General features: G+C 54.9%; 1 protein-coding gene across 4 annotated transcripts in view; it reads right to left on the bottom strand.

The window, feature by feature from the left end:
- Positions 1–2,982: 2,982 nt before the first annotated feature.
- Positions 2,983–9,600, bottom strand: part of PRKCD (protein kinase C delta) — a 29,756-nt gene continuing 23,138 nt past the window's right edge. For 3 of the 4 annotated variants that reach the window (XM_024746332.1, XM_024746334.1, XM_024746333.1), the window contains exons 11-19: positions 9,425–9,521; positions 9,147–9,244; positions 8,808–8,981; positions 8,421–8,512; positions 7,806–7,868; positions 6,648–6,786; positions 6,306–6,494; positions 5,580–5,708; positions 2,983–3,459 (exon numbers count right to left, since the gene is read on the bottom strand). In XM_024746332.1, the coding sequence (XP_024602100.1) occupies positions 3,301–3,459; positions 5,580–5,708; positions 6,306–6,494; positions 6,648–6,786; positions 7,806–7,868; positions 8,421–8,512; positions 8,808–8,981; positions 9,147–9,244; positions 9,425–9,521 (1,140 nt within the window). In that variant the 3' untranslated portion in view covers positions 2,983–3,300. Of the gene's footprint in view, positions 3,460–5,579; positions 5,746–6,305; positions 6,495–6,647; positions 6,787–7,805; positions 7,869–8,420; positions 8,513–8,807; positions 8,982–9,146; positions 9,245–9,424; positions 9,522–9,600 lie in introns of those variants that run through there. The other variant, XM_024746335.1, reaches the window with a different exon arrangement.

The raw sequence follows: 9,600 nt of genomic DNA, 5'->3' as shown, positions 1-9,600 counted from the left end.
TCTTAATGACATCTAGGATGGTAAACCTTTTCCAAAAGGTTTTCAGTTTTCAGATCCATCAGAGGAATCACTATGTGTGGCAGCTATAGCCTTGTGAAATGTATTTCCCTTTATAAAAAATAAATTTATTTATTTATCTTGGTTGCGTTGGGTCTTCATTGCTGCACGCAGGCTTTCTCTAGTTACAGCGAGTAGGAGCTACTCTTTGTTGTGGTGTGCAGGCTTCTCATTGCAGTGGTTTCTCTTGTTGTGGAGCACCGGCTCTAGGCGCGTGGGCTTCAGTAGTTGTGGCACATGGGCTCTAGAGTAGTTGTAGCTTGCAGCCTCTAGAGCGCGGGCTCAGTAGTTGTGGCCCACAGGCTTAGTTGCTCCGTGGCATGTGGGATCTTCCCAGACCAGGACTCGAACCTGTGTCCCCTGCATTGGCAGGTGGATTCTCATCTTTTTGCGTTTTTCTTGGCTGCGCTGTGCAGCAAGTGGAATCTCAGTTCCCCAACCAGGGATTGAACTCATGTGCCTTGCAGTGGAAGTATGGAGTCCTAACCACTGGACTACCAGGGAAGTTCGGATTAAGTTCTTATATGGGCACAGTTGGTGGTGCTGCAAAACAATTACAGTAGTAACATCAGACATCACTGATCACCATAACAAATATAATAATGATTTAAAGTTTGAAATATTGAATTACCAAAATGTGACACAGAAGCACGAAGTGAGGCAAATGCCGTTGGAGAAATGGTGCCGATCGACTTGCTCCATGCAGGGTTGCCACGAACCTTCCATTTGTAAAGAACGTGATGTCTGCAAAGTGCAGTACAGCGAAGTGCAGTAAAATGAAGTCTGCCTGCATCCCCATTTTACAGTAAAGGAAACTGGACCTCCGGGAGGTTGTCACTCACTGAGGTCACACAACTAGGGACATGCAGGGTTTGAAACCAGGGGTATCTGACAGCAGAGCCCTGCTCCTGCCCCCAGGCCCTCCTGCATCTGTGTTTGCTTGGCTCTGAGTGTGAGGCCTGGTACACATTTCAGGTGGAGGCCAAGCTCGCTGCTCTGCCTACACACCTACCTGGCAGGTGGAGGGCCGTCTTCCAGACCCCCAGTTCCCAGTGAAAGCGTGGCTCCGGGCCCAGCCACGAGAGGCATTTCCTGGGCCATCCATCAGGCCTGGTGCCTATGCAACTCTGGGAACAGGCCTCGAGCCGCACAGCTTCCCAGGCAGTTTGGCAGAATCCCTGGCAGCTGCTTCCCCATCCCCCAGGCTTTGCCCAGCCCCATGGGGTACCGAGCATCAGTCTCTGAGGGGTTCCCCAGAGCTGGGAGCTCCAAGAGCCAGTAAAGAGTAATGGTCCCGTTTTACAGATGAGGAACTGAGGCCTAAGGAAGAAACTCGTGGTGGTTACAGTGTGTGGGTAGCGGAGTAGAACTCACACTTCCGTTCTTCCCGCCACCCTCCACAGCCTCTGGCTGAAAAACGACTTAATCTCCCAGCCCACGCAGGAGGAAATGGGCTCTGGCTGCATGGCTCTGCCTTGGAGCTGCAGGACAACGGGAGAGGCTCTGAATTCACTCACCAACTGTAGTTCTGTTCTAAACACACTCTGGACCACCCCGGGGGCTTCTGGGGCCTGTGCAACAGAAGTAGGGAACAGGGGTCCCCAGGCTCCTCCTCTGGGCTCTCACAGCCCCAGCATTCCCCAGCACAGCCCATGTCACGCTGTGTCTCCCCCCCGACTGTGAGCCCAAGGGGAAAAAGCCCCACTTCTGGGGCTTTCACTGCTGGACGCAGAGCAGGGATTCAAGTGTTTCCCAAGAGGATGGCAGGTAGAGAGGACAGGGGGACACTTAGGTCTCTCTGGGGAGAGTTTGGCCCCCAATCCCCGCAGCATCAGCCCCCCCTCATCCGGCTCCTCTCCAGCTGTAGAAACTTGTACCTCAGCCCAGAAAAATGAACTTGCTGGAAATCAGCTACTTGGATGCCAGGGCAAGCCAATCTGGCGCTGGGGGCACCTCGTTCACCACCAGGGACGAGGGCCAGGGGCTGGACCAGAGGGGCTGCAGGGAGGGCCCTGCCTGAGGCCTGTGCCCAGAGAGAGGTGGAGAGGAAGAAACAGGAAGCCGTGAACAGGTGTTGAAGTGGTGGGGACAGACAGCTGCACGCTCAGGGGGACACCAGCTGCCACCAGTTTCCTCGCTGCACACGGGCACACTGAGCAAGTCTCTCAACCTCAACACGGCCTCTCGGCATTTTCTCACTTTTTTCTCCTACCCTGCTCCCCTCCCTGTCCCCAGGTAGGAAAGAGCTCCTGAGATATAGATTCTAGAACTCAGACACAGACTCCTCTGTGGCAAGGGCGGGGACAAACATGAGATGAGGAGTTACACCAAGTACCGCCTTGCTTTGTCCCCATTTTACAGATGAGGAAACGGAGGTTTCAAATGATTAAGTGACATCTTAAAAGCTGTATCTTTTGGCTACTCTGCGATTTGAATCCAGAGCTGTCTGAAGCCTGAGCGGTATTTCCTTTCTCTCCCCTGTCCTCCTCCCCAGTCTGGGCTGGCCTCGACGACTTTGCTCACGTCTCCCGGCCAGACCTTGCACTATCCTGCTTTTCAGCGCTCGCCCCTCACTCTTCTGAGATAGACTCTCTGCAGCTGGTCCCTCCTCCTCCCATCACCCCACAGAGACACCTGGGGCTCCCTCAGCCACCCAGAAAATTTTCTGCTTTTGGCCCACGGCCCTGGAGCCAGAGGAAACCCATAAATACAAACACATTTGCATGAAAGCCCAGGGGTCTGCATCTGCAGCTAACAGCTCGGTTTAACTTCCAAGACAGAGCTGCCAGAAGTGGGAGCAGCAGCCACCAGCTTCCTGGGAGAAACGTGTCCTGATAGCCAGGTCAGTATCAGTTGGTGTTTATTTAGACACACAAATAAAAGAACCTGGCTGTGCGTATATATATATATTACATATTTTTTTCAATAGATAACTACATTCAAGTAATGAAACACAGGATTTACAATTTCCCTCTGAGGGCAGAGGAAAAGCAAATTCACATATAATTCACAGAGGAAGTACCATGAAAGCCCAGCCAGACAGGAGCTGAGGCCTCTCTGGGGGACGAGGGAGACAGGCAGCAGCAGAAATTATGACAATCACACTGCTGCTTATCGTGGGGGACAGGCAGGTGCTGATGAAGTGGGGGGCCCTGCCTGCTCTGCCTAGGCCAGGTCAGCAGGCCGTGCTGGCTGACCCAGGCTCCCTGGCTGGGGTGGGTTGGGGGCACGTGTCTGGCAACCTCAATTTTCCAGGAGCCTCTCGAATTTGGGGTTCACAAAGGAGAAGCCGGCAAATGCTGTTTGGTCCATGGAGTCAATGAGGTTCTTGTCGCTGTAGGAGAGGCGCGGCTTCTCGTTCAGGAACTCCTGGTCGAAGTTGTTGTAGTCTCCAGCGGACCTCTGCAAGCAGAAGGCAGGGGTGTGTAAGCAGGACCCAAAGGGCAACCTTCCAACGGGTTCCCGACGTTCCAGGGACCCATTCCCAGAGCCATAATCCCTGTTGGGCTGGGCCAAGCCAGAGCTGTCCTTATTTAGAACAGAAAAGGGAGTCTTTCTGCTGGAAGGTAGATGCTGTTACCAAGGGAATGAGGGAAGCCAGCAGGGGGCCTGGAGGAGGAAAGGTGGGCATCCACCCAAGCAGGGTTCTAGAAGACCACAGCCCTGGGCCAAAGCCCAGCCACCACCTGTTTTTGTAGGTCCCACAAGCTAAGGCTGGCTTTTGCATTTTTAAATGTTTAGGAAAAAATCAAAAGGAGAATAACACTTCATGACATGTGAAAATTAAATGAAATTCAAAGTTCGGCATCCATAAATAAAGTTTTATTAGTACCCAACCACACCCACTCACTGACATACCGTCTATGGCCGCCTTGAGACTATCTGGCCTGCAAAGCCTAAGATATTTACTCTCAGGCTGTTCACAGGAAAAGTTTGCCAACTCTCTGCTTCTGAAGGTACAATGAAAGAGTGATTGAAAGAGGTCTTAAGCTGGTGGCCCTCAGGCCAAACTGAGCTGCAGGTACAACCATTTTGACTAGCCATGGGTTTTAACGGCATTTGAGCCAATATTTTAAAATTGGGCAATTTGGGGCTTCCTTGGTGGCGCAGTGGTTGAGAGTCCGCCTGCCGATGCAGGGGACACACGTTCGTGCCCCGGTCCGGGAAGATCCCGCATGCCGCGGAGCGGCTAGGCCCGTGAGCCATGGCCCCTGAGCCTGCGCGTCCGGAGCCTGCGCTCCGCAATGGGAGAGGCCACAACAGTGAGAGGCCCACGTACCGCAAAAAAAAGGGCAATTTGACATAAAAATCCTGGTTTCTGGCTTCTTTGAAAACTGACAGAGCAGAGCAGCCCTGGGCCCATTTCCTGGCACGTCCGCCCACTCTTGGTGCTGAAATCCGCTTGGCCAGTACATCACGGGCCCCACTTCCCACTGACAGGGGCTGCTGATCAGCTGCCTGGTGTTATTTAAAATCAGTCTATCCTTCTTTCTATCAAAAGCGAGACACTGAAAGCAGGCTGTGTGATTTTCCTACAGCTGGCCTGGCCTGATAGTGACGTGCCCAGGGCAGGAGGCACTGAGTTTGAGATCCCTGGAATGGGGGAGTGCTCTGCGGCTTCAAGACACAAACACGGGGGCACATTACGCAGGCTGCTCAGTGGGAACAGCGTGTCCTGACAGAGGAGGGGAAGCAAAGGAGAGAAAGGGGAAGGGAGGGAAGAGCTGCGATCAGAGAAGGGCCACAGAGTTCAACTTCTGAGAAGTCCAGCCTCCCTCTGCTCTCCTGCTGGCTCCTTGGTGGTTTCTCTAGATTCTGGGCCTTTATGCAAACCATCCCTCCTCTACCTGGAATACCTCCCATCTGCCCTTGGCCTGGCCGAGCTTCCCCAGCCCTGCAGACATCCCATTTCCTCTCAGACCCACCCCGATCTCTGCATCTTGGGCACCTGCCCACAGACCATCCCTATGGCAACTGACTGTGTGTGGCCTTGTGACATGTCTTGTACTGCTGTCATTTATCATAAATGACCATCAGTGTGCAAGTTTCCTATCTCTCTGAGGAGCTGGGGCCCCTCTAGCTCTGGGACTGGGCCTCCCACTTCGCTATACAGCCCAGCACAGTGCTCTGCACCCAGAGGGCACTCAGCATTTCCGATAGTTTTTGGAAAATGGATTGGATAGATGGGTAGGTGGAGGGAGGGGGGCCTTAACTCTGATCCCCAAAGCATACTCCCGTGCACACAGTGGGTTTTAAAGAATGTATGCTAAAGGGTGGCTGGATCCACTGTCACCAATGTTTGTTGAATGACTGACTGAGGAGAGATGGTGAGGATACGAGGGTAGAGGCTGTGGCTCAGTGTGCCAAGGAGGTTGGGAAAGCAGATTTGCTAGAAGAAGGGAGAGGAGGAGAGCATGTGAATGATGCAGGAGAGAGGCAGGGCAAAGCAGGAGGAGTCCACTCCGGAAGGCAGTGAGAGACAACATTGAGTGGGCAGCCCCCACTGGAGCGGGATCACGTACCACTCTGGGCTTGAAGGGCGGCTCCACTGCACGTTTCTCCAGCAGAGCCCAGTTGATGGTCTTGAAGAAGGGGTGGATTTTGATGTTCCCTGTCACTCCCAGCCTCCTGGTTGTATCCCGTTCAAGCAGCTGCAACGCAGCAGGGAACCTGGTTAGCACCCGAGGGCTGTAGGAAATGGGAGCCTCAGAAAACCCCAAGCAGGCCGAGGGGTGCCCAGGCTGGTCCTGCCCAGCCTGGTATCACAGCCCAGGGCCTCTGGGGCTGAGAAGTCCTCTCTGGCCTCTGGTCCCAGGTCCGGTGGAGAAACAGGGTGTGGACTGGGGCTGCCAGGACTCTCAGCTGGTGGGACTTGTGAGCAAAAGCAGTAGCTCTTATTGGGTGTTTACCATCTGCCTGGCATCATACACTTATGTTTTTTTTCCCAAAAAACTCTGTGAGAAAGGTTCTCTTCTGGCCTCATTTTGTAGATAAGGAGATAGACTCAGAGTTTAGCCTAAGGTCTATCTGTCTTCTGACCCCAAGCCCATCATTGCCAGGCCAGGCTGATTCAGTACAGGGAACATAGACAGGAGGTCCCAAGAACGTGGCAGGAGAGTGATCCCCCCAATGTGTTAGGACCAGAGCACTGGTGAGGCTGCCATCCCTGAGACAGGAGGCTTCTGGCATTCCCGTGACCTGGTGTCTGCCAGCTCCTGCCCCTGCCAGCCCAGCCCAGGGGCTCCTACCTTCTCCAGGATGTCCTTGGACTCCCTGGTGATCCAGCGGGGATAATACGGTGAGTCCACACGGATGGACTCGAAGAGTTCGTCCTCATCGTCACCGTGGAAGGGGGACTGACCAATGAGCATCTCATAGAGAAGGACTCCAAAGGACCACCAGTCCACGGAGAATGAGTACTTCAGGCCCTGCAGGATCTGGGGCAGAGGGGGTGCCGGAGCTGAGGGGGCCCTGGAGCACAAGCCCCGACCAGCCCTCCTCAGCCTCTCGGCTGTGACTCGGACATTGCCACCCACCCCCTGTGGAGACAAGGTGTTGGCCAGAGGCAGGGCCCGGAGGGTGCCACTCACCTCGGGGGCGATGTAGTCAGGGGTGCCGCAGAAGGTGCTGGCCTGTTTGTCCCCAAACATGTTCTCCTTGCACATGCCGAAGTCAGCAATCTTGATGTGGCCGTCCCGGTCCAGCATCACGTTGTCCAGCTTAAGGTCCCTGCGGGGAGGGGACAGGAAGAGGAGTCGTTAGGGTCCAATTCCCTTCCTCCCCGTAGTCCCCTCCCATGTCCCCATTGTCAGCCCGGAAAGCCTAGGACTCTCTCCAGGGGACGAGGGAATGAGGAAGAGGAGGGGAAAGAGGTACTAAACACAGGTGCTTCCTGCAAGCCGCCTACTGTGTGCTGTGTGCTGGACACCCACCAACCTACTTCCCAAAGCCCAAAATGAGGCTCAACGAGGTGGTATCACTTGCCTAGGGTCACCCAGCTACTCAGCTGTGGAAGCGCCCTGGACTCAGGTTTGTCAGACTCCACAAGGGCAGGGAGCCCATCTATTTTATGTAGGTACTTGAGTAGATAACTTAGGCACACGGTAACAAGCACCAGAAAAGCAGAACAGCACAAGGCCCATCTTCCACTAACCTCGCTTGCCAGGCCCTCCCTAGACTGAGTCCAGGCACAGACAGCACATTACAATGTGCATCTCACGCCACCTTTTAAAGCCTGGTCCCTAACATCCAATATGCACTGTCCCATGGATTGGTTTTCCACTTGACAACACACCTTGGGATCATCCCACAATAGTACACACAGCACGGCCTCAGCCTTTTGGATGAGTACATATTAATCCATGGCAGGACGGGACTGTCATTTATTGAGTGAGAATTTATGAAAGCAGACCCCATTGGTGGAAGCTCAGAGTGCTCAGATGCAGCTGCAGAGGGAGACCGATGGCTCCAAGGGAGGGAGACACCATACCAGTCAGTGCTGCGCTCCCACCAAAGGTGTCGAGTATGGGCAGGGAGTTCCCAGTCCCTGGAGCTGTGCCAGCCTCAGCTAAGGGGCCACAAGGAATTGTAGCAATGGAGTAGGTGGTTTAAGCAAATATCCAACTAAAGACCAACTCCAAGAGGAGATGGGGCCACAGCTGGACCGGGATCCACTCAGAGCATTTCAGAGGATATGATGGGGTCGGGGCCTCCCCTCCTAAACACCCCCCACCTTCCAATCCCCGCACCTGTAAATGATCCCTTTCTGGTGTAGAAACTGTAGTCCACAGACTATCTCAGCCGCATAAAACCTGTATGAGACACACACACACACAAAGTGTCCTGAGATTTCTGTAAGCAGCCCCTGCTTCTCCCTGGGTCTTCATCCCCACCCCCAAGGACAGGAAATGCTGAAAATAACTCCACGGACAACCTGGTCCTGATCAAGCACATCTTGTATCAGGCAAGTAGGGGCTGGTAGCCAAGGCAGAAAAGAAAATTGTGAAGTAAAAAGCTCCAAATGAGACAATTCTCTGTCCTAAGAGTGTATGCATTTATATAGATATGCCTGTGTGCATGGGGGTGCATGCTAGCTTAGGGGCCACCCACCCGGGTCCTGCATTGTGCAGGATCACCCACCCACTGAGGCCCAGGGAGGGGACAGGACCTGGCATGTCTAGGTTGTGTTCCCAGCCACAGCTCACCCCTCACCCCTAGCTTCCCACACGGGGTGGGGAATGGCCCTGGCCACCCCAAGTCTCTCCAACCCCAGCTCCAGCCCAGGCTGGCTTCACCAGGGGGAGGGAAGAAGGAATGGAAGGCAGATGGGCAGAGGGCTCTTCCCCCAACAGGGCCTCGCGTACGTGGCACGGTAGAGCTCGAAGCGGCCTTTGTCCTGGATGTGATACATCAGGTCGCCCCCATTGAGGAACTCCATCACAAAGAACAGGTGGTCCTGTGGGGGGAGGGTGGTGAGCAGAGGCACAGAAAGCGGCAGGCAGCTCCTTCACTGAGGACCACTAGGGACAAGCCCCAACAGGAAGCAGGGGACATCTGCCCTGGTGGCTGTGAGCGGGGAAGAACGGCCCTGCCCTGAGGAGTCTGAGGAAGGGGGACTCAGCCTTGCCTTAAGTGGTCTGAGGAAGAAGACTGGGCCCTGCCCTGGAGAATCTCAATGGGAGACATGGCCTTGACCTGAGCGACTGAGGGGGGATGTGGGCCAGGGGCACTGATAGTGGGTGGGCCGGCACCTTGGTCTGGAAGGTGCAGAAGAGATGGGTGAGAAAGGGATTCTCCCCGGAGAGCGCCAGCACCCGCTTCTCCACCATCGTGCACTCCACGTCATCATCGATCAGAACCACGTCCTTCTTGAGGGCCTTGATGGCGAAGAATTCCTTTTTGCCCTTCAGCTCTGCGAGCAGCACCTGACAGATGGGCAGGGGTGCTGAGCAGGGGAGGTTCGGACCAAAGGTCAGGGCACACGGCCCAACCCAACCCGGAAGCACCCAGGGAGGGTGGGAAGCAGGTGCCCCTTGGCTACCAAGCCCAGGTCCCTCGGGCTGCCTGCCCCAGGGCCATGGGGCCCTCACCTTCCCGAAGCTGCCTTTACCCAGGATCTTGATGAAGGTGAAGTTCTCAATGCTGCACTTGGTGCTGCTCTCCCAGATCTTGCCGTAGGTCCCAGTTCCTGCCCAAGAGACAGCTGCTTCAGACTCATGTCTCACGTCCAGAGGGTGGTCCTCCCCTGCTGGGTCCCTCCCCACAGAGGTGCCTCCTCTCCAGTTGCACTCAACTGTGTGGAGAGGCTGGGTCCCATGCTGGTGTGCGGGGGTAGGGGCTTTCCTGGAAGGAATGGGCACAGCTTCACCTGGGACATCATCTCCAGAGACTCCTGGCTTCTTCTCAAAATTCTGGTAGATCCCAACAGTCTCTGCAGTCTCGGAGTCCGACCTCCGGGCAGGTCTCTGGAGGGGGTAGGGGTTGGGGGGCCAGAGGTCATACCATGGTCAGAACTCCCAAACCAGAGGGAGGACCCCAACCATC

Source organism: Neophocaena asiaeorientalis, unplaced genomic scaffold, assembly GCF_003031525.2.
Source record: "Neophocaena asiaeorientalis asiaeorientalis breed wild unplaced genomic scaffold, Neophocaena_asiaeorientalis_V1.1 scaffold251, whole genome shotgun sequence".
In the NCBI taxonomy this organism is placed as follows: Eukaryota; Metazoa; Chordata; class Mammalia; order Artiodactyla; family Phocoenidae; genus Neophocaena; species Neophocaena asiaeorientalis.
This window is presented reverse-complemented; position numbering and strand designations above follow the sequence as displayed.